This window comes from Streptopelia decaocto, assembly GCF_964273445.1.
Source record: "Streptopelia decaocto genome assembly, chromosome: 14".
NCBI classification, from domain to species: Eukaryota; Metazoa; Chordata; class Aves; order Columbiformes; family Columbidae; genus Streptopelia; species Streptopelia decaocto.
Genome location: NC_138669.1, coordinates 14,158,223 through 14,183,133, shown reverse-complemented (window position 1 = coordinate 14,183,133; position 24,911 = coordinate 14,158,223). Strand labels below are relative to the sequence as shown.

Below are 24,911 nucleotides of genomic sequence, written 5' to 3'. Positions count from 1 at the left end.
CCTGTATTTAATATTAATCACAAGTCGTAAAGAGTCACCAGAGATGTGTCACATTACCTACAGCTAACGGCCCCGTGGCTCAGCCTTAATGTATAATCACCAGCTCTGTGGGGCTGTCTCACATTAGTGGAATTTCTGCTGAACATCTCTAAGTTAAAGATTTCTTTACGGGCTTTGATAGAGACCTTTTGATTTGCTTTAGCTCCTCTTGGTAAAAGACAGAGTTGCTGGGCCCATGCAAATCTTCCAGATGTCCCACGGATCAAAACCGTGACCGAGGGGAAAGAGTCATCTGCAAAGCACATGGGTGAAGAGAATAACACATCATCATAAATTGCAAACAGTTCACTGTGCAATAATTTAACCAGAAATAAACGCAGACATGATGTCAGAGGTTTTGTTTTCAAGGTTGATTCCTCCCTGACCCCAAAGACAACTCCTGGTGTGGAGCGAGTAACGCTGCTCTCTGCAGCAGGAGCTGCTGCTCTGCTCTGGGGTCTGTTCAATAACTGCCAACTTCGTTTCACCATTAAAAGTAACTTTCATGCAAATTCATGCAGATCACTGTTTCTCTCCAACTTATCTCCAGGAAATAAAAAAAGATCGTCTGGCCACTGCGTGTTCTGGTAAGACCATATGGGGACACACTTTCCATGATCCTTCCATGACCTTCTGTAAAGGTCCCACACAAATAACAGACACAACAGCGGAAGGACAAGAGATAATGGCCAAGCTAAAACAGGGGAAGGTTCTGACTTCGTATCGTGGCAAGCTTTCCCCTGCAAGAAGCAGGGACACAGCCGGTGTCCTCACAGGTTTTCGAGGCCTCCTCGGACAACGTCGGGCTGTGCTGTCCTGCTCTGAGTTCCGTGCTGACCTTGTTCACAGCAGGAGGGTCGGCTGCAGATTCCTGAGGTGCTTTAACTTGCACAATGAGTTTTAACACTGCAGTCTTGAGACTTAAAAGCCACTGATACTAGCCACCTTAGCAGAGGGATCATCATACCTCTACAGTTTTTCTTTTCAAAATTATTTATATTTATCTTTTGCACACGTAAACCACAAATTGACACCACCAGGTAACTAGCAGATATATATTCCTTACCCAGGATTTCAGGGAAAGCACAGGGCACAGCACAGCTATATAAGCACATATGGACAAACCAAACTGGCTCCCCACAGTCACCCATGTCAGTGAGATGCCTCAAAAGTGACCTGATGAACTTGTGCATTACTGCAATTAGTCTTATTGACAAATCCCCTTTGAATTATAAGTTATGCACAGCAAGAAAAAAAATAATCTAACCTGAGATTCTAAGAGTTTACAGGATACCTCAGCAATGCATTTAGCAGAGGCAGAGTACGGGTGAGAGCTGCCTGGCCGCTCTAGCGCGCTCTGCTGCCCCTGGTCAGGAACACGCTGTGCAGCACGGGCTGCGGGTGACGCGCGGCAGGGCCCCCAGCGCCAGCACCTGCTGCGAGATCCGTGCAGCGACCCCAGCCAGGCTGGAGCACAACTCAAAAGAACAGCTTCCTGTAGCCAGTTCAGGAGGTTCTGTGCAGTCTGTTTTCAAGGCTAGTATCTAGACTCCATCCTGTCCATAGATGAGGAGAATATATCTGTGGCAGAGCAGCAGATCTAACAGACCTTAGTCTTAAACTAACAGAGCATAAAGAGAATTTTAATCCACTCTGTTAGGTAATGCCTTGATACACGAAGACTCATGGGGGATCAGTTATCCAATTCAAAGCATCGTGTAATTTAATATCAGATTTTTTTAATATGAATTTTTGATGGTGAAAACATGAGGCTGAAGCAAGTTAGATTCAGCTGTGACAGATCTCCTTTACAGCAGGTCTCATTGATAGAACAGGGTGGACACAGGAACGTTATAACAGCTCCTAAGCAATTAGATAATTTGACCTGGAAGCACCCACTGAAATATTTAGTAACATGAGACCTAAACCAAGCAAAAGCAACTGTGCAAGCATAAAGGTGTCACATAGACCATTTGGTGAGCACTTATCCCCATCAAACATCCTGCAATCTTTATATTTTCATCCTTTTATGAACAAGGATATTTTGAAACTGTAACGCTACTGCTTTTGTCCATCAGCAATAATTCAGACGGCAGTCAGCTGCGAGTCTCTGAGTTAACAGGGTGAAAGGCACAGCCAGACGCGTGAACAATTTGGATGGGCTTGTACGTGTTGGACTGTCAGTGACACTGAAGTTATTCCCGCTGCTTCGCCCCAGAACAACACTCTGCTCAATCGCACACCCACAGAACAGGAAAGCCCCGAAACGTCAGACGCTTGACGAAGCACCGTTGTATTGCAGCTCCACACGCAGAGTTCTAACCAGAGGAAGAAGGAATTGAGAAGTATGAACTTACTCTGCTCATTCCCTAGAGGCTGCTCCAACATCGCCAGGATGACACTGTTATCCAAAACGAAGTAACGGAAGCTATGCTTGTTTATGGTAGGTAGACGAGAGTATTTAATTAACGTGGTTTCGTTCACCAAGCTGCAAGGAGACGCGGGGCCACTGGGAGAGGGAAATGCTCCAAGTAACTGCATAATACTGCAAGTGAGAAAAACGTTGGGAGTTATGACAGGTTAAGAAGACAAACTGTTCCACACAAGCACAGACCTTCACTCACACTCTTAATTTCTATCTTGATGTAGCAGTTACCCTACCAGCAGTTTGTGTTAAAACCAGTAACTCCAGAAAAACATACATGAAAACCTACAAAGAAGAGCACTCTGTCTACAGAACGATACATAAAGATGCTTTAAAGCATGAAAATCTGTACCCTTCCACAGCTTTTTTAATGTTCATTCTTGTAAGATTATGGATAATTGGAGATAATCATCCATAGTTGTAGCCCACTCTTCTATCAGCAAGCAAAGCAGACATGGTAGCTGCACTAGTTATGATTGTTGTTATGTTCTTGAAGCATGGATTACGTTAACTTAAAACTGTTTAAGACAGACCCAGGGTCAGAGCAGCATGGCCACCATGGATGGGAACTGGGAGAACTCCAGGGGTGGCCAACAGCACCAACCTGCTCGGAGCCACGGCCTTGGGGGGCTCCTGCACATACCGATTTAATCATCCCACATTGTACGGGATCTACCCAATACTATTAGAAACTGAAAATGTCTATGGCAGGAAACAATGAGACTTGTCTGGTGTCAGACTGAAGATCACACGATCTAACTCAGGACTTCACTCTAAACACCACCATCCAGATCAAAAATAAGGGTTTAAGTCCTCCTCACACACTTTTCTGCTTTGCTCTGAGAACAGATAATTTCATCTAAATGGAAACAGGCACTTTTAGGCAACAAAAAAGGTTTGGACAAAAGTTCCAACAAGCAGTTGTTTTTACTGTGGAAATTACACAGTTGTTTTTACTAACAGTAAAGATTATAACAATTTTATTGCAAAGCAGAGCAAAAAAGAAAGCAGCTACTGCCTTTTGCAAAACATATTTATCCTGCCCATCCTCAATCTGTCCTGTCTACCACCATGCTGTTCATCTAGTAAACAGTGCTTTGCAGCTTCTCTGGAGCAAATCTCCATTTTCCTCTCTGTTTCCCCTCCCAACCCACACATTATCTGTTACTGCATTTCCCACACAACCTCTCAAATATGTTAAGCAAACCCAATGCTGTGGGCAGAACAACACCCCGTCCGGCAGCAGCTTCTCCCTGCTGCACCACACAGGAGACGGCGACTATCGGTCCCACCAGCAAGGTGGGGACGGGACAACTTGTGGGGCTGAGGATCAGGGGGAATGGAGAGACAGGATGAACAGGTCAAGGGGGAGGCGGAGGAAGCTGCTGTGTGCAGAGGGGGCAGAGCAGCGGGGCTGCAGAGCGCCGGGCTGTGCTCCCCAGGGAAGATGCTGGCGGGGGGAAGATGCAATCACAGGGATCTTTTTTCTTTTTTCAGTGGAGCATCTCCCGTGTAAGGAAAGGCTGAGGGAGCTGGGGCTCTGCAGCTGGAGGAGACTGAGGGGTGACTCATTCATGGGGATCAATATGGAAAGGGGGAGTGTCAGGAGGATGGAGCCAGGCTCTTCTGGTGACAACCAGTGACAGGACAAGGGGCAATGGGTGCAAACTGGAACACAGGAGGTTCCACTTAAATATGAGAAGAAACTTCTTCCCGGTGAGGGTTGCAGAGCCTGGCCCAGGCTGCCCAGGGGGGTTGTGGAGTCTCCTTCTCTGCAGACATTCCAACCCGCCTGGACACCTTCCTGTGTAACCTCATCTGGGTGTTCCTGCTCCATGGGGGGATTGCACTGGATGAGCTTTCCAGGGCCCTTCCAGTCCCTGACACTCTGTGATCTGTGAACACCTATGACAGGAGGGGGAGGCAGCTAAGGCAGAGCACACAGCACCCCTGCCCAACGGGCACAACACAGGGAGCCTCTTGCTGACTTTTCAAATGCTCTTGCTACGGCACAGAGATCTCACCAGCTGGGAACCCCTAATTAAAACGCTCAGACAAGGCAATGCCAAACAGTAAACGCACTCTGACAAATCCCATACCATGTTAGGGTAGCTTCAGCAGCATCCTTCACTCTCATGGATGCGGGGTTGGGCTCCTTATCTCCTTTGTACTTGACCTCCTGTTCGCTGTTCTTGGATTTACTTCCTGAAATGCCCAGCTCCACAATCTCCAGCACCTCCTTCAAACAATCCTAAAACACAGAAGGAACCACCTTAAAGCAGAAGTGCTTTGATAGATGTCTTCAAGACCTCAGCTGAAGAGTGATATACCATTGATTGAAACAAAGTACTGCTAGTAATATGAGCTCAGAAATAAATGCAGAAGATTACTCTAATAGACAGTGTTAGAACAAGATCACATTTCCTGTAGGAACAATATTTTCTCCATCAACAGATGTCTACTTATGTTTGTATTCTAATGGTCCAAAGTGCTCTGAACAAATACATACAGGCTGTATATTCCATTACATATGATTACATATGTACAAAATTGCTAAGAGGACTGAGAATGCAACTGAAAAACGTAAACATATTTAAAGAGATAGCAAATGCATTTCTGAGACACTCTGCAGAACTTTTAATTAAGCGCATTAAGAATGAACTCATCTGGAAAATCTCAAGAAATCCTTTTCCAAATCTTTTGCTTGCCAACAGCTGCCAGAAGTAAAATATATCATGGTATCTACTTCATCAAGAGAAACAATAATAGTAATTCTAAAAGTACACAGCAACAGCAGATCTGTTCCAGGAGAGGCCAGCGCTCGGCACAGCTGCAGGTGTGACTCACAAGTGTTGCTCGTCACAAAATCACTTGCTGAAAATATCTGAATTGCAATAGCTAAGGTTCAAATCTTATGGCTTGAGCTATAGAAGAACAAGGAAAGCGTTCTCATTAATAAATAACTGGCTAAAATTGGAACACAAGGGGTCAGTTTTTACCACCAGATACCAGGCAGGGTTCTACGTCTTGGCCTGTGTCCTTCCTTATATTCAGAATTGATGCAGAAAATTGGTGAAGAGGAAGATTAAAGTTTTCTTACAGAGCAAAATCAACCAGCGTTGAGATGCAAACACTAACTGTGAAGAATTACAGGAGTTCACAGCACTGGGTAGTGAAACAGCAGTTGAAATTCAAAGCAAATATAAGGTGACACCCCTGGAAAATTGCAATTCTCATACCTGTGAATGCACTGAAAGGTTCCCAGCTGGCTATCATGACTTGGAATGAGCTACTAAGTGTCCAGTATGTACTACACACAGTGTGTAACACTATCTTGACATGCAATGATAGTCAAAATAAAAGAAACTAACGAAAGGAAATAAAGCATTATGGAACTCAGTAAAGCTACGCAGTGCCACATCCAGGGAAAGCATCTTGTCCTGGTCACCTGCTGCCACGCCAGAGCCCCAAAGTGCACACAGAAAGCACCTTTACTTAAAGTCCCACTTGTGGGTTTGCAATTTTCATTTAAAAAAATACACATATTTTTATCTATGCCATAGAAAAGACATAAACAAAATATACAGATATTGAAAACATATGTTCTATATAAAACTATATTAAAATATTCTATAATATATATTAATATACATTGTATATAAGAATAGGGAAAGATCTCTGAGCTGTCTCTAGGAGACCAACAATTAAGAGATGCATTGTGTTCGGTTGTTGAACAGCAGCACAGAAGGCTGTTGGAAACACGCATCTCTCATTTCCTGCACTGCTCAAGCTTCCCAGCAAACTCCATCTTGGGTTCAGCTACTGAACTGAGCCTTGCTCAGTTCCTAGATCACTGGTTTCTTGGTGAAACACACTACGATTATAAAGATATTTGCATCCAAGGAATTCCGTTAAGTCTAGAAAATGTTTTAGTCAGGTAAGACCTGAGGAATAAGAAGAGACATTACTTTTGGCAAACTATAATATACATAGGCCATTAGTTCCCATATTTCTCTTTTCAGTTTCCGAGGTTTTTTTTTCTGGTTTTCTTCTTTTTCCAGTTTCACAACGCAAAAACAAAGATCGAGACATTCTCAGAAAGGCAATTTTAAAGCCAAAACTGTTCTTGGTGAATAAAGAGTAGAAATCAAAATTCAAAACTACTTTGCACAGAGGCTAGTTTTGAACTTCCTATATACTTTTGAGAACTAACCAACTGCATCAAGGACAGGTTGGGCATAAAAAGCATCACAATCTATCGAGCAGAGACGCCGACCTTCTCGTCCAGCATGTCGGGGTGCTCGGTGAGCCAGACGCAGAGGCACTGGAAGGCGGCGACGATCATGGAGTGCAGGTCGCGGGAGTGCAGCGGGGCCGGGCGGCTGCACTGGTACACGATGTAGCTGCACACGGAGCTGATGGCTCTCTTGCGATCTGAGGAGTCCACCACCACCTTCACCTGCGCACAGCAAACAAGAGAGCTCCACAGGAATCTTCCAGAGAAGAAACGGTTTGAAAAAGCCTTTTTCAATGCAGTTTTAAGAAATAGGAATAAACGGTTGAACTCTTTTTGGATTACAGCTTAAAAGATGTGGGTAAAAGTATTTAACAGCAATGGGTATTGAAACTTAAAGGAAAGAATCGCTGTGTTGAGGTGCCACTACGTTGCATGGCTTGGTTTCCAAGAGCAAGAGTGGTACCAATATAGTTTGGTAAGAAACTAAGCACTGAATAAATCAGTATTTGAAACATATTAGGGGTAAATACCTCTCTCCTTCAGCCCTACCAACCCATTCTGTACCTCTGAGAACCCCTCACTGCCAAGTCTCCATTCCACAGGGCTTCATTCTACTCACATAACTTCCCACTAGGCACATTTCACAGAATCCCAGAATGTCAGGGGTTGAAAGGACTTGGAAAGCTCATCCAGTGCAATCCCCCCATGGAGCAGGAACACCCAGATGAGGTTACACAGGAAGGTGTCCAGGCGGGTTGGAATGTCTGCACAGAAGGAGACTCCACAACCCCCCTGGGCAGCCTGGGCCAGGCTCTGCCACCCTCACCAGGAACAAGTTGCTTCTCATATTTAAGTAGAACCTCCTGTGTTCCCGTTTGCACCCATTGCCCCTTGTCCTGTCACTGGTTGTCACCGAGAAGAGCCTGGCTCCATCCTCCTGACACTCCCCCTTTCCATCTTGATCCCCATGAATGAGTCCCCCCTCAGTGTCCTCTTGTCCAGCTCCAGAGCCCCAGCTCCCTCAGCCTTTCTTCACACGGGAGATGCTCCACTCCCTTCAGCATCTTTGTTGCCCTATATTTCGTCAGCACAGGAACTTTCACCAGTGAAAAAGAGGCAGAAAACCCATCCTCAAACAAAAACCAGCAAAAATCCTCATAACCCCCGTCAGAACTCACTGCAAAACCCCCTCAGCTTCTCTCCCAAACTCAGGGCTCCAGGGCACCAGGCTCAGAGCAGAGGCCCAGTGAAGAGCCTGGTACAGAGACATGAGGATCTACATTATAAAACTAAAGAACTGAATTCTGTTCTGTTTTCTTCCCAGCCTGTGACTTGGCACAGGAACAGTCAGTTTTCCTCCTCTGACCACGCTGTTTAAAGCTTTACTCATGAGGGTGCACCCTTATCCCAGCACGACAGTGGTTGGTCTTGCTGGTGCCACCAGCAGCCGTTCTCCACAAAGGGGGGTGAAGGCAGCATTACCTTCACAAGCGTAAGATCTGCAGCAGAGGCCCATCCAGATGAGCCTATGAAAAGCAGGTTGGTGAACCAACACTCTTGCAGGAAACAGGATTTTCCGATTTACCAAGTGCCACTGGTAACCTGGTGCTGAAGCAGAGCAGCCCCTGAGCTGGAAGGGCTTTGGGACCTGTCACCTCCAAAGGCACAAGCAGAACCGGTTCTCCACTCACTGCTCTGCAGTAAGAGGTGATCTCTTCCTACCCTTTGTTAGGAAGCAAAAAGATATTCAAGATACCCCAGAGGAAGAATTACTTCAGTTGCATGAGAATATACTAAGATGATGATATTTAATATTAACCTGGGTGGGCATTTGAAAAGATAATGGATTTTCTCATTCCCGTCTCATTGCAAGTCAAGAGCAAAAAAACCAAACACAAAAAAACCCACAAAACCCCAACCAACCAACCCACCCCCTGGCTTAACCACATAAGCCGCAGGAATCCCTAGTTCTGTATGACGCTCTACAAGACGCAATAACCATACATTAACTCATTGCACAACACTTTCAAATGCTCCTTCAGCTCGTGCTGCTGCAGTAATAAATAAATAAGCGCCCAGCTCAACATGGCTCCGTGCTGACTCTACGTCCTAAAAAATGCCTGAGACACACACATTTCAGAGAGATCTGTCAAGGTCCTGGGGGAATGTGATGGGAAATGCTGAACGGTCATTCCAGGTCATGGTGGCTGCTGTAAATAAACAGGACTTTTGCTTAAGAAACATCATGAAATGCAGCTTTGGGACAAGAGGCTTCAAGCAGAAAAGGGCATTTTATTTCTCAGCAAAAAAAGCCCTCCCCCACCTAGGAGCTTTGAGTTCAGTTGTTTGCTGTTGAATCAAGATCAGCTCTGAAGACGTAATGCCTTCATATTAGAAATACACTATCATTTTCTAAGCTCAGAAAGCTATTTCCAATATGAGATGGAAGGGGAAAAGCAGGTACAGCCCTTAGAAAAAGAGCAATTAAGTTGTTTAATACCCTGACGTATTTGCACTCTCCCAACTAAGAACAGGAAAATCTCTTATTTGTAAGTCTTGTTCCACACTGAACAGACGAACAAAGCAAAGCTCTGAGAAATGGTTCACGTGGGCTTGAAAAACAACAGCCCAGGCCCCTGCACTGCCACTGGAAGCTTAGTGCTGAGTTTCTCCTCAACTCTGCAACTTCATATGGCAGATGGATCCCCTGCAGCGCAAAACCAGAAGCCCAGAACAGATGGGAATCCATGAGAAAGGGCAGCAGCCACCCAGCTAGTGCAACAAGAGCAGAGAGAGTCAGGCGCAGCCACCAAGATGCTGAAGAGAGTGGAGCATCTCCCGTGTGAGGAAAGGCTGAGGGAGCTGGGGCTCTGGAGCTGGACAAGAGGAGACTGAGTGGGGACTCATTCATGGGGATCAATATGGAAAGGGGGAGTGTCAGGAGGATGGAGCCAGGCTCTTCTCGGTGACAACCAGTGACAGGACAAGGGGTAATGGGTGCAAACTGGAACACAGGAGGTTCCACTTAAATATGAAGAGAAACTTGTTCCTGGTGAGGGTGGCAGAGCCTGGCCCAGGCTGCCCAGGGGGGTTGTGGAGTCTCCTTCTGTGCAGACATTCCAACCCGCCTGGACACCTTCCTGTGTAACCTCATCTGGGTGTTCCTGCTCCATGGGGGGATTGCACTGGATGAGCTTTCCAGGTCCTTCCAACCCCTGACATCCTGGGATTCTGTAACAGAGCCACATGTCTCTGAACAAATCACCCTGAGCTTCACATGGAGCCAACAGGCGGTGACAGGGCCCACGTCACTGGAGCCACAGAGCGTTCACACAAGGAGATGCTGGAGTGTAAAAGTACAAACTCAGACACAGCTGCCTGCTCGCTGGCACGACTTTCACCCAACCAGGACTACGACCACCCTTGGAGAAAAGGCCAGAGCACACAAACCGTCACCTCTCACCTTGGCCAGTCCGGACAGAAGCTCCAGCGCGGCCAGAGAGATGCTCATATCCTGTCTCCACTGCGAGTTGAGTCTCTGCGTGACCAGGTGGATGCTGCGGATCAGCAGCCCGGCAGCTGTATCTGTATGAAGAGCTAGGATATAACCCCACACCGCACCGCAGGGAGGGAAAACAACCACGCGTTAGTGACAAGAGGCAAAGCACAGGCACAAGCCAAAGCAGCCACAATACACACGTTAAATCAAACTACAGACAACCCTGAATCTAGAACTTGGGCTGGTGACTTTTGCACAGGCTAACTCCCCTATAGACACCACCAGACATCTCACAAATACATTCAGACTAGCTTATCTTTTTAAAAGACATTTTGGACAATCCCAGCTCTTGCTATTGTACTTCAATTGCTGTGAAGTCCTGCAGGCTCAGAAAAATTTCGGCATTGGAAATGTATATTAAACATTAGTACTTGTATATTTAGGCATCAGTAATGAACTAATAGAGCTTGTGTAACTTCAGATACGCCAGAAGTTACTCATTCTTTCTAAATCTACTGTTTATCACAAGTTGTACTAGTTAGGTAACTGCAGATAATTAAAGAATCAGGTCTGGAGAAAAAGATGCAATTATTTCCAGACCTTTAATTTCCCTGAGTCTCTAGCTCAAAATTACAAATAGAAAATGTTTTAATATCAGTTGTTTTCACTTCAAAACACAAGGAACACAAATACTGTTCACATTTGTTAAGTAGGCAAATTAATTTCAGAAATGAAAACTGCTAAATGACTGGTTATAGAGACACGAGAACCATGACAGCTCAGGTGTATCCTTCCAAAACTTAAATCTTCATGTTTAACACTCGAGAACTAAGGTCAGTGTTACACTAGTAGCAGATTCAACTGTCTGCTGCAGTTAAACAGCAAAAATAGACCATCGTTTTTCAATTCTCTCTTGTCTGAAGCATCCAGCAGCAACACATGAATTCTTTTCACAAATTTCTTCCAGCCTTACCTTCTGTGCACAGGAAATTTTAAAAATCCAATGAAATTAATACATCACAAAAATATCTTTCAAGTCATGCCATGGTTCAAAGACTCAAGAAGTTAAATATTTAAAAGATTATTTTTTTAACCTTACAAATGAATATTTTTGCAAGCACTTGTCAATGAAAACCCATATGAATTAAAACACAATTCAGATGGTGTGCTGCAAACCAACACCTTAATAATTTCAAACAAACCATGTAGGGTAAGCAACAACATGCTTATATGAGTCATTAGAATATACTACAATCTTCCCTGATAATCTCCATCCTCTCCTTAGTTAAAGAAGTAGAGAAAAAATCCCCACAGTTTTGGTTGGTGAGAACAGAGTTGTCAACCCAGGCTACAACATGACAAAGGTGACGTGTTCTCATATTCACCCAGCCAAGATCAGTTAAACTGATGAAGGCCAAAGGAGTCAGTAAATTCCAGCATCTCGACATTTGGCCGGCTTCCCACACAGAGATTTAGAAGAACATGGACTTGATTACCAAGACACATTACAAGACACAGCAAACTAAAGTTAATTACTAAATTCTCTTGTAGTAACAAATGCCACATCACAAGCATTCTGCTTACTTGCTCTGCAAAACCAGGAATCCCTCAAACACTCTTTAAATATGGTTTAGGAAAAGGTGCTGCAGAAGTCACGTAAGCATTTGGAATGCTACCAAAACGAATGAAGCAATTAATCCCCACTTGGTGCACATTTATCCCGCTATTGTTCATGAAAACCAAGTGTCTTGAAGACATAAGCTGAAGTAAAGCAGTTTGCAAACACCTTTTACATTCTTATTTTTAAAATGTTAACAGGGTCCTTTAGTAGGATTAAAAACTAACTGACTACAAGGCGCGCGTGAGCACAAAGGCAATGAACAAAGAGGCTACGCACCCTGGGTCCAGACCCCCCCCACATTAATTAGTGTGTTAGCCAGAACTGAACAGAAGAAACCCACCAGATGTCACCCTGGCACATCGTGAGGGTGTTTTCAGAAGCGCTGTCCTTACCATAGTCCCTCAGAAGCGCTTGTGCCGGCCTCTCGCTGTCGGGCGTTGTGGGCTCCGTGCTGCCCCCGCTCGCGGTGCTGATGCCGCTGTTAGTGCGGCTGTGGCTTTTGAACACGTTATTTTCACCACCGTTCTGCAAATTGAAAGTCAGTTTTGAGCGATGAGATGGTTTTTGTGAGACCTGGACAGGCTGGAGAGTTGGGCAGGGAAAAATTTAATGAAATATAACAAGGGCAAATGTAGAGTCTTGAATCTGGGCAGAACAACCCCAGGTTCCAGTGTAAGTTGGGGAATGACCTGTTGGAGAGCAGTGTAGGGGAAAGAGACCTGGGGGTCCTGGGGACAGCAGGGTGACCATGAGCCAGCACTGGGCCCTTGTGACCAGGAAGCCAATGGTACCTGGGGTGGGTTAGAAGGGGGTGGTCAGTAGGTCAGAGAGGTTCTCCTGCCCCTCTGCTCTGCCCTGGGGAGACCACTCCTGGAATCTTGTGTCCAGTTGTGGCCCCTCAGTTCCAGCAGGACAGGGAACTGCTGGAGAGAGTCCAGCGCAGCCACCAAGATGCTGAAGGGAGTGGAGCATCTCCCGTGTGAGGAAAGGCTGAGGGAGCTGGGGCTCTGGAGCTGGACAAGAGGAGACTGAGGGGTGACCTCATTAATGTTTACAGATATATAAAGGGTGAGTGTCAGGAGGATGGAGCCAGGCTCTTCACAGTGACAACCAGTGACAGGACAAGGGGTAATGGGTGCAATCTGGAACACAGGAGGTTCCACTTGAATATGAGAAGAAACTTGTTCCTGGTGAGGGTGGCAGAGCCTGGCCCAGGCTGCCCAGGGGGGTTGTGGAGTCTCCTTCTCTGCAGACATTCCAACCCGCCTGGACACCTTCCTGTGTAACCTCAGCTGGGTGTTCCTGCTCCATGGGGGGATTGCACTGGATGAGCTTTCCAGGGCCCTTCCAACCCCTGACACTCTGGGATTCTGTGAGTTCCCTATACCAGAGGATGCTCTCGGGTACAATGGAGAAAAAAAAGACAATCAAAGGTCAAGATGCTGACTGAGCACCTTGCTACAGCAGATAACATTAGTAAAGTGTTCTTTCTGAAGCGGGAACTTCATAAACAAAAAATACTTACTGTTTCCATCTGACAGCCAATGGCTTCTAACAGTGCTGAATCTTGAACAATATTTAACATTGCACCTGAAGAATCAGATAGAAGAAGGTAACTAAGGATGGCAGTACAATATTCACTGCTAAAATTTGCAAAGAAGCACTGAAGGTCTAACAGACAGGATCACCATCCTGTTCTACAAAAACTCTTACAAAGTGTTGTATAAAACAGGATTTGCTTCGGGTTTAGCCATGTGAAGCCGATGAGAGCTGAGAGAGTGCGTTTTCAGCTATTTTCAAAATGCTTTGAACATAGTTTTTTAGTATTCCTCAGTTCATAAGGATTTTGGTTTCACAGAAGGCCTGGAGATGCTCCTCGCCTCCCATCAGATTGTGCTAATTTAAAAAGTAAGGCTACATTTATGATATCTACTGATTCTGTGTATAAAATAAGGGTATTTGTTAGATAACAGAGAGCTGCATAGTCCAGATCCACCTCAAGGGTTACACAGTGGCCTTGGCCCCTTCTTCACTTTGGCCATTAGAAGCCAAAAGGCAGCTGGTGACTAGAAACAAAACCATATTTTCAAGTCCTAATGAACTATCAGTACATAGAACAACTTGCTGGAAGATCAAGTGAATAACGTCTGGTCCAGTCAGCCCTTAAGACATCAGTGCAAGGGACCGCGCTTGCCCTAATACTGATGTGGCCAGTGAAAAGAACACCCAAACCATGGTAATGTGAGGAGTTTTATTTTTAGAAAGATATTTCTGCCTGCCCCACAAAAAAAAAGGGCTAATTTTTGTATAATTGATAATCTGTAGGTTTACAGAGCAAATTAAAAATTGTTTTTGTTTTAATGTGACTAAAATAAAACCAATTTCCTAAATGAGGAGGCCCGTTCCTAATGTGAGGTGGGATACGCTGAAATTCTCTCTCCCTGGAAGTCACCCCCGGCCTCTCGCCGTCTGTGCTTTGTTTTCCAGCAGTGCCCAAACACTGTCATGACAAGCTGAGGCTCCAGGGGCAGCCAACCCTGTGGCCCCAGCCCAGGCAGCAGGCAGGGAACTCTTCTGTCTCAGGAGAGACAATGACACCCAAGTGTAAGACACCATTCATTAAAATTGCGGGTGCATTCTGGGTGCTGCAGTGAACCAGCGTCACCCCGGGAAAGCAGCAGCAGCAAGGACACGGTGCCAGGAATTTGAACTTTCAGCTGCCCTCCCTTCCCCAGCAAGGAATGTTTGGGAAAACACCACTTACTGTATGAAGGCAAACGCACCTCTCGCTGTCAAACATTTAGCGAGCAGCTGGAAACGGGGATTTGGTTGAGAAGCTGGTGGCACGTGTGAGAATCTCTGGTTAACTGGAGACTCGTGAATCCTCTCCAGCCAAAACGTCACATACGGCAAAGGGGTTTAGCAACAGGAATATGGGTGAGATGGTCTGGTACGGACCATCGTGGAAAAAAGAATGGGAAACAGCATCTTCCCAGCTCACCGAGGAGGGTGCAGGACGCTCGGGTGGGTTCAACCACCTGTCACCCTGCAGCCACACTTGGAAACCTGGATATCCGCACCCCTTCACCAGCACTGCCTGCAAATAATCCTTCCTTCACATCATTCTCCTCTAGTCTTCCGCTGGTCAAGGCATTATTTCAGCCCCTGCAAGGAAACTCCCCGAATTCTGCAGCCTGGATTTGTTCCCCTGCACATTCTCCCAGCACCAGCGTGTCTGTGTCCTCTTAAACACACACAAGGCCAGTGCTATTGTAATTACTGAAGGACAAGAACAACACAATGTGGAAAAAGGCACTTTTAGAGACAGAAAAATAAGGCAGAATAAAAGCCAAGCACATTTTTTACTTGTCTAAAAAGATATTTAACTTGACAGATTATGCACTATTCAGGTTTTCAGCTTCCACTTACTGAGTATTCAGAATAATCTTAACACACACATCACCACAAAGAACAGTTTGGTACCGAAGTACAAGACATCTCCAGACTCTGCTCCAAAGCCTCTGTCTGAGGATTTACACAGTGCTAAACAAATGTCAGCTGTATTTAGCCCGTGCTGGACCACTGGTCACCCAGTACCTGTTTCTAGGCTATGCCAGAAACTAAAATGCTGCCTGAAACCCATTACTCAAAAATCCTTCCTAATATTAAATCTTTTCTATTTTCCTGTTTCCATTCCTACTTACGACTGACCTTTCCTGCTACAATGTGCTTTACTTTCCTAGTACTATTCCACATTTGTAAAAAGAGAGAAATTACTTTAACAAAAAAGTGAGATTTTCAAGATGTTTTTGTAACATGATTATACAAATGATAACCTGCCAGGAACTTTATCTTTTTTCTTGCAATCAACACTTTACTAATAACCCATATTATTCCAGAACAGATTAAGACAGACAATTCTGTAACACAGTTAATAAAGTAAAAAGTTGAACTAACCTAGTATCATTTGAGTGTTGTTGGGATCTGTTTCCGTTTGCAGAGCTCCTATAAGTATATTCACAAGCCTCAGCTTCAAGGAGAGGAAGGTTACTGGTTTATCGTACGTTGAGCTGTCATCATTGCTGAATTTCCCTTCCAGGACAACCTGAAGGAAAACCACATGTATTTCAGTATCAGAGAGCACAGCAGCGCGGTTTCAGAGCCGACAGCCACAGCACACGGTGCTCCCACAGGCTTTGCTATGAGAGACAAACACACCACCAAAGCCAACCCACAGGTCACCCAAATCCCACTCCCAACCAACCAGGAACACAAAAATGGAAACGCGAAACAAGGCGGTGAGTTTAATACCTCAGACTTTATGGTTCCAAAATGATGAGGGAGAGGTAACAAGGACAGTAAGATGTGAATCGAAGCTCTTCTTAGCTCTGTGGGGTTTACATAGATTTTAAACTTTGAGAGTTCTCTGCAAATCAAAGCATCATACAGTTAATCAACTTTTCACAGGAATTTGGAGTCAAATTTACTTAAAATTAAATATACAGCCACCCAGCGGTCTTAAACAATTTGCAGTATACAATGTAGCTGTTCTTCTGGGCTCAGGAGTCTTTTTCTTTTCTTTTTAACAGCAGCAATAACACAACGACTTAGGGTAGGAACCATCACTTGCAAAGGATTCTGTACCCCATACAAAAGCCATGAGCTGATGAAAGCATTATTAATATACTGCACCTTCAAAGCAGGAAGTTTGGGTCTCAAACCCCCCCAGGATTATCAGAGATCCCCAGAATACGCTCGTGCGCATGTTGCATAAAACACCAGCTGCTTAGCTAACAGATCCAACTGTTCTTCTGTAGCCACCAGCACACTCTACTTACAAGACCTATCCAAAAGCAGCACCGGCTCAGACTGAAGCCCAGAATATAAACACCCTATGCATAACTTCAAAATGAAATGCAGCACCAAGGCATAAAACATATGTTGAAGGCAGCAGTAATACCAAGTTCATTAACAAAATGTCCAGAAATCTATAAAGCTCCGACAAGTGAGGTCACATCTTCTGGTTTAAGAACTAAAGTATCGATTTTTCTATTTAACGATGTGTAAGATGACTCTCTTAATGAAGTCATTAGTGGCTGTTGCTGTGGTGAATATCCTGTGAAATTTACCTAAAAATCACTAGGTGATCAACATATTTGAGCTAAATCACTCGTCCTCCCTATTCTTATAAATACTGCTTTCCATCAGTGAATATGTAGATAACACAGCTCACATATTTCATTTAAAGTAAAAGCGCTATTGCTTTAAAAAGGTGGCATTAAATAAAACTGAAAATTAGAGCTTCTGAGGTGCCACTGTTATCACCATCAAATACATACACACTATGGGGTGCACACCACAGATTTTCTTCAGTGAAATTACTCAGGAATGACAGAAACCCCACAAGATAAACACCTCCCCACACTTCTGACAATGTTTATATGGAAATAACAATTTACCTGTCGGGTAAAATGGTTTCAAGAGCCGAAATGAAATAAGGAACGACGACATCAATCCCTTTCAGGTCACAGCAGAACAACGCGGGGGAGTTGAGAATAACGCTGGCAAGAACGGGGTGGCAAACGAAATCCGCTATCTGCAAACCCTGAATTAAAAGCATGTAAAATCTGACAAAGAAAGATGAGGTTAAATTATTTGCACACAAAAAGCATCCGCATCCCACATGAATAAGAATGTGCAGGCGCTATTTGACCTTTCCTATATAACACAGAGGGAGTTTCAAAATCGGATATGTTTAAGGAACATCCTCTTGCCAATTACTTTAGCACCCAAGCAGCTTAACAAAGCCCCTCACAAACCACCTGTATTCCAGGTGAGAAGCTGGTCCAGCAGTGTTCTGGAAGGCTCTGGTGGGCCTAGCGGGGCCTGCACCACGGGGCTCCCAGCGAGACTGGGCCAGCCCTTGATGTGAACTCCCCAACACAAGGCTTGCAAACACAGAGGAATCTCACTGGCTGGGTAAGAGAAACACAAACTATCCACAGAGAAAACTCTGCAACATGCGAGAAATTAAAATAGTTCCGTCTTCTGGAAGTTTTGATGCCACCTGAGACAAATGGACCTGGGCAGTTTGAGAGGGTCATGGCCTCAAGCTGAGTCTCTGCCTCTGGCCCGTGCTATTTCACTTTTTAACACTAATTTGATGATAGGCAAGACTGCCTTTTCATTGGAAACAAAACTGAAAACAGAGGTCATTCAGAACACAACTATTCTAAATAAAACAGTTGAATTTGTGGATTTCTAAATTTAAAGGGGGGAAAAAAACCCCACACCACAAACACATTCCACCCCAGTGTTGTGGTGTATGACAATGTAAGACCCTTCATGGTCTAATAAAGTGTACATAGCCTTACGTCTGCACACTTACTTTTTCCATCTGAACAACATTCAGTGACAAATAAATACATCAAAAAATAAAACAAACCAGAACGCAAGCGGCAAGAAAGCACCAACAAGACAAGTTTCCTTCCAGCCGGGAGGCACTTTAAGTGACTTCCCTTCAGCTGGACCTTGAAGAACACCCGATGAAAACCAGCATTGGGAGGGGACACAAGGAAACCCCGCTCGATTCGGCGGGAACCCCACCTGCAGGCCAGCGCGGTTGTTCTGAACCGCCAGCACAACGCAACAGCATCCAGCTGCTGCCTGAGCCCCGCACGGCCGCTTCGAAACTGAGAATCAACGTGCACCACACAGTTACACCAACAAAGCAACTGCAAGATGGGTCAGTACCGGGATAGGTAAGCTGGTAATATTTCCTCCCCAGTCTTCTTGCTACAAAATATCCTACACAGTGTCCCGCACGCCTCTGCCCTTCCCGCTTCATAGTTGTCCGGGAATTCGCTGGCGTCAAAGGTGGGGTTGGAAGCCATGGTGTCTGTGGACATTTGCGATCCCTTCCGGCGGAACTCCACACTGGCTTGAGTTGCTATAGCTGGGAAGAGAAGAGAAACAAACAGCGTTTCACGGTGTTTGTTAATGTATGTCATAGGCTCATGGGATCCTGGACACAAAGATCAAGTCGAATTTAGTAGTCATCATAAAGCTGTTAGTTCACTATATTTGAGTCAGTGCCTCTGTTTAGAAAGTCTTTGTGGGTGTAACTAACTTTTTTCTTTGTAAGGATAACAAATGACCTTCACATTCTAGAGCCTGCCCCAACTGTCTGCTGGGAGGAGTTCACTTATATCCAATAAGAGAATCATTTAATAGAATCATTTCAGTTGGCAGAGACCCCCAGGATCATCGAGTCCAACCATAACCTAACTCTGGCACTAACCCATGTCCCAAGAACCTCGTCTAAACGCCTTTTAAACCCCTCCAGGGCTGGTGACTCCAGCACTGCCCTGGGCAGCCTGTTCCAATGCCCCACAGCCCTTTGGGGAAGAAATTGTTCCCAGATCCAACCTCAACCTCCCCTGGCGCAACTTGAGGCCGTTTCCTCTGCTCCTGGCGCTTGTTCCTGGGGAGCAGAGCCCGACCCCCCTGGCTCCAAGCTCCTTTCAGGCAGTTCAGAGATCAGAAGGTCTCCTCTGCTCCTCTGCTCCTGTTCTCCAGCTGAACCCCCCAGGTCCTTCAGCCGCTCCCATCACACTTGTGCTCCAGCCTCTCCTCACTCCGTTCCCTCTCTGGAGGACAAGGATCTCCCCTCACCTAGTTCTCATCTCCAGAAAAACAAAGAACCACCTTGCCTTGCTGCCTTAAAATACCAAAAAAACATTCAGACAGCGCCACTACTGTGACTTCCAAGCAAGTCCTTAACTTTCAGCTGGTCAACTAACCTGTGATGCTGCTCTGAACACCAAACCACTTTGATCCGATTTTATTGTATAAATGTACTTATTTAAAAATAATAATCATAAAAGTCTAAGGCCTCATTTCAGAAAGAGAAGTTTGCTGGAACCCACTCTCCTGATCTGGTCCCTCTCTCCTCCAGCGACACTGAAATTGCCCGGCCGGCCTGTCCTGCCACCCGCAGGAGGCTCCAGGGCGCCCGGTGTCACCTGAACAGGACGGGACCCTGCCCAGCTTTGTGCTCCTGGCCCAAGCAGCTGAATTCACATCTTTCTAGAGAGTTTCTGGTCCCCCTTTGGCACATCAGTACGATGTGCACACGATGCAGGAGGCCGCTCGCTTTGCTGGCTTCATCCTTCCTTCCGCGATGGCACCCATGTGATTGGTTCGGTTGGTTTTTTCCTTGGACAACCTCACTCTTGGATTAGTAGCAGCAGAAAGAGCAGGTTCCCTCTTATTTTTAGCTAAGACCTACAAAACCAAAGAGCAGATAACGTGTGCTCCTAACAGAATCATGCCAGTACCAGAGAACCTCCGCTAGCTCAAGGCTGGGACGCTGGGGAACATCAGGTTCACAGTCTTGCAAACAAAGGCCCATTAACGCTTCCATAGTTAACGCTTGTTAATTTATGGATAGGGGTTTTTGTTTGTTTCGTTTTTTAAAGAAAACTTCAGTTATCTACTCTTCATTTTTTGTCTTTAAATTTGTAGTTTAACCCACTGTTACCTCGCAAATTTTCATGACATAAGTAGCAAATAAGCACAAATCTTTATGCATCTTCCCATGAGCCGTTTTTTTGTCCTAAATAAGCTAGCCAGCAATATATTGTAGTTGGAAAAAAACACTACATGCACAATGCATACAAATCAAACACTAGGTCTGTAAAATAAGCTTTAAGTAAAAAAAACATGGTTAGTGCAAAGTCCTGAAACTCATGACATGATCACAGACTAAAGTACAGAAAAGATGGGACTGATTCAGGCAGATTAATTTGCTTTTGCCAACAATCCTCCCCATTCAAAAACACACACAAAAAAAATCACTTGTCTTTTTCAAGGAAAAGTGCAAAAGCTACAAAAGACAATGAGAATGAGTTTACAAATAAAAGATGGGATTATGGAAAAAGAAAAGCATGACCGCAATTAAGGAAAAGCTACTGGTTCCTACTTACAAGATTTATAAGAAAGAAGAATTTGGATAAAAGATGCTGCAAGATAATAGAAATAAAATGGAAAGAAATCAAAGGACAGCAGTAATTATAAAATACTTTTAAGATGGTGAAATCGTAATATAAGTTAAGAAGCTTTTAGCTTTTTTAAAAATAGATTAAAAGCTTTATGATACAGCAAGCTCATTAAACACACAGGAAATTGGCATTCAGGTCCAAAATTATGGTTCTGAAAATACCATGCAAAACAACGAACAAAAAGTTACAAAATACTCTTAAGATTGAGAGCTGGTCATATCAATGCACGTCATTCCTTTCAAAAGATGTATTAACCCTTCCCAGCTCAAGTACCTGCCCCACTCTGCGCTGTGCTGGTGGTGACCGGGGTGTCTCACAGGGGACGGTCACTGACCCACGGGGCCGTCCTGGCCGTGACCGGGGTGTCTCACAGGGGACAGTCACTGACCCACGGGGCCGTCCCGACCGTGACCGGGGTGTCTCACAGGGGACGGTCACTGACCCACGGGGCTGTCCCGACCGTGACCGGGGTGTCTCACAGGGGACGGTCACTGACCCACGGGGCTGTCCCGGCCGTGACCGGGGTGTCTCACAGGGGACGGTCACTGACCCACGGGGCCGTCCTGGCCGTGACCGGGGTGTCTCACAGGGGACGGTCACTGACCCACGGGGCTGTCCCGGCCATGACCGGGGTGTCTCACAGGGGACGGTCACTGACCCACGGGGCTGTCCCGGCCATGACCGGGGTGTCTCACAGGGGACGGTCACTGACCCACGGGGCTGTCCTGGCCGTGACCGGGGTGTCTCACAGGGGACAGTCACTGACCCACGGGGCCGTCCTGGCCGTGACCGGGGTGTCTCACAGGGGACAGTCACTGACCCACGGGGCTGTCCCGACCGTGACCGGGGTGTCTCGCAGGGGACGGTCACTGACCCACGGGGCTGTCCCGGCCATGACCGGGGTGTCTCACAGGGGACGGTCACTTGCCCACAGTCTCCCCACAGCAAAGCCAAACCCCCAGCTCCTGAGGGTACCGCAGCTCCATCATCCCTGCCCCACAGCGCTCCCGCCCGCACGCCCGGGCACAGCCCCGACCGCCAGCTCCACCAACAGCCTCCCAAAGCAGAAATGAAAGGCAGAACACTCCCCAAAACACCAACATCTGAAAAACACTCTCCAGAGCGCAGAGGGGAGACTCCAGCAGGCAGGTTCCAGGCGGGAACGCCACCACCCGCAGAGCTGCTGAACGTGCAGGGCCTGTGACCAAGCCCCTCACCATGTCCCTAGTCGGGGTTCCTCACAGTTCGCATTCACAGAAACTTGGGACTTGAGGTCAGCTGCTGAGGGGAGAAGCTCCACCGCAGATCTCGTCACATGGGGGTTTTCCTGAGGCAGGGAAAGGCCAGGACAGAGCTGGGCTGCAGGTGAGGGGGCTGCTGAGGAGAAGCTGGATCCAGGTGAAGTCTGCAGAGGACCCAGAGCCAAACAGCCAAAAACTCCCCTACCAGCAGTCACAGAGGGGAGGGGGGCAATGCAGAATGGAAAGGAGAAGGACCAGCAGGAGGAGGAGACTTTCCCCCAAAGCTTTTTCCCCCAGGCTCTTTAGGAAGGACAGGATGGGGTGTCACCTTCTATGACCAGCCGGAGCATGCAGAGCTCCCCATGGGGATGGGTGAGGAACCTTCCAGTACCCAATGAGGACCTACAAGAAAGCTGGAGAGGGACTTTTTACAAGGGTGTGTAGCAACAGGACAAAGGGTAAGGGCTTTAAACTGAAGGAGGGCAGGTTTAGGTCAGACATTAGGAAGAAGTTCTTCCCCATGAGGTGTGAGCCCTGGCACAGGCTGCCCAGAGCAGCTCTGGATCCCCAGCCCTGAGTGTCCAGGGCCGGGCTGGATGGGCTCTGAGCAACCTGGGCTGCTGGAAGGTGTCCCTGCCCAAACCATTCTATGATGATTCTATGATTAATATTAATGACAGTAGAGCCAGAAGAGATGGGGTAAAACTAAGCCCTGAGACCCTCCCACTGCCAAGAGCACGTGGGTGATACCAGTCACACTCCTCAGCTCTACAGCACAGACGGCTGGCGGGCTTGGCACTGACTCCTGTAGGCGCAAGGATTAAGAACGAGCCCGTCAGCTTGGATTCAGTTGCTGAAATGCTGGCACAAGGTATGAATGAGTTTCTCCCAACCAGCAGCCGCACGCACCAGCAGCCAGGCTTGTCTAACGGAAACACGTCCTGTCGAGGAAATGAGCACATGAGCACACACCCCAGAGCTCTCATATTCAGAACTAACTTCATTAAAGCTTCATAACAAAGCTCTTATGAAGGCGCTTTCTCAAGTACCAATCACAAGGAGCTATTTATGCCACACTAACAGCTGAATAAATACCATGCAGCCATCTAATTCTAAAGACTGCATGAGCAGGATCCAGCTCCTTTCAAACCAACTATGCGTTTATGAACGGATAATTTTTCCTCTCTCACCACAATAGAGAGTAAATGTTCATTAGCTGCCTGCTATAAAGCCATAAAAGCTTCATCATTCAGGTCTCAGTGCAGAAACTAAAACCTGATACAGGACACTCAAGGCAAAAAAGCATTACACCAAGGATGGTAAGATCGCTGTTTTGCTTCAGAAGCCCAACAACACGAGACTGTCTCGAAGGATGGGGCTCAAGGGGCAAACGGGAAGACTCCTTCCAGGTGATAAACCCCAGCAGTACCTGGCCATACACAGACGACCTCCAGCTGGTCTTGTGGGAGAGAACAATTGTCTCCTTCCAAAGAGAGATGGACGAAACCAGAGCAAACACAACTGCTGAAATACCACTACCCTGAATCGCCCAAGGGCTGGTACAAGAAGTTTACCAAAGATAACAGAAAATTTAACAACAGTGGGGCAGCAGTTGTACTGACAGAACCAGAGAAGAGCTGAGACCGGACCTCTGGAGATTATACAGTCAGCACCAGCGCCACCAAAGCAGGGTCCACACACCCAGATGTTTCATCTCAGAACCTACAAAGACCTGCACATCTTTTCCACCAGTCATTTTTCTCAACTTCCTTCCTGAAGGTTCAAGAGTTCAAGACAACATGTGGGGCTCCAAGACAAGAAGAAAAGCAAGGGTAGATAGACACTCATCCACATCAGCCTTGACCAACTGCTCTTCACTTCCCCAAGCTCAGGGGAGAAGGACTGTGCTCGTCCATGTGAATCTGCAGCGTTCAAGAACTGAACTAAATTCTCAACTAGAACTCGAGACCACAGTTCATGCACAGGGTTACCTGTTAGGAACTTGCATTTTGCACGATACCTCTTTTAGAAATCACGTCATATGGGTTTTCATTGAGAACATGTCACATGGCAGAAGAGGAATAAGAAACACACACTAGAAAACGTGGTGGTCTGGAAAGGTGCCGCAGGGCAGGGGATCTCTCTGCAGGACCAAGGAGCGTTCTGTATCAAGATATTTCACCTCTTTCTTTTGAAAAGTGGTCCTCAGGCCTCCCACCAGCAACAAAACAGATACATCACAGAGCTAAGGGAGAAGAAATTCTTAACTGCATGGCACTGAAACAAACCCGAAAGAATAACAGTGTGTGGGTCCAGTGAAAGACAATACTACATAGCAAAGTTGTTTTAAGTGCAGACGGTTCCCAGTCATAAGATATTTAAAGCATCCATGACAATAACAGTGTTTCCTGAAGCTAATACAAAGGTTATCAACAGCAGTATCAAACCTGGTAAGAAAACTCAAGGTAGTGGCAAAAGCGTTACTGCACCAGACTGCAGAGGAACGGGATGGACTGTGATATACAGGCACAGCCAAGCTGCAGCCAAAAAGAAGCGGATTTATTGTCGTCTTTGCTACGGGCAGGGATTGTGGCAGTTCACTGCCCCTGCTCTGCTGCCCTCTTTCTTCAAGCCACATCTATAGTGGCCGCGTGAGCAGCGGCAGGTGGATGGGCACAATGTGCAGATCTGATTATAACTGATGGGCCCCGCTTGTGTGATGGAGGGGACCGCGGAGCACAACCCTCCCGGCCCACCTCACCAGCACCCCACCTCTCGCGTGGTTTG

The 24,911-nt window shown here is 46.3% G+C and overlaps 1 protein-coding gene across 6 annotated transcripts in view; it reads right to left on the bottom strand.

Moving 5' to 3' along the window:
- Positions 1-24,911, bottom strand: part of RALGAPB (Ral GTPase activating protein non-catalytic subunit beta) — a 72,377-nt gene that overhangs the window by 18,572 nt on the left and 28,894 nt on the right. For 3 of the 6 annotated variants that reach the window (XR_014185404.1, XM_082065413.1, XM_082065416.1), the window contains exons 10-21: positions 20,809-20,844; positions 18,575-18,776; positions 17,281-17,448; positions 16,133-16,247; positions 15,779-15,926; positions 13,347-13,411; positions 12,214-12,346; positions 10,165-10,298; positions 6,741-6,923; positions 4,564-4,715; positions 2,397-2,584; positions 186-292 (exon numbers count right to left, since the gene is read on the bottom strand). Coding sequence is in view for 5 of the 6 variants with exons in the window: in XM_082065413.1 (XP_081921539.1) it covers positions 186-292; positions 2,397-2,584; positions 4,564-4,715; positions 6,741-6,923; positions 10,165-10,298; positions 12,214-12,346; positions 13,347-13,411; positions 15,779-15,926; positions 16,133-16,247; positions 17,281-17,448; positions 18,575-18,776; positions 20,809-20,844 (1,631 nt within the window). In the remaining variant the exon portion in view is untranslated. The remainder of the gene's footprint in view (positions 1-185; positions 293-2,396; positions 2,585-4,563; positions 4,716-6,740; positions 6,924-10,164; positions 10,299-12,213; positions 12,347-13,346; positions 13,412-15,778; positions 15,927-16,132; positions 16,248-17,280; positions 17,449-18,574; positions 18,777-20,808; positions 20,845-24,911) is intronic. The other 3 variants (XM_082065414.1, XM_082065415.1, XM_082065417.1) reach the window with 3 other exon arrangements.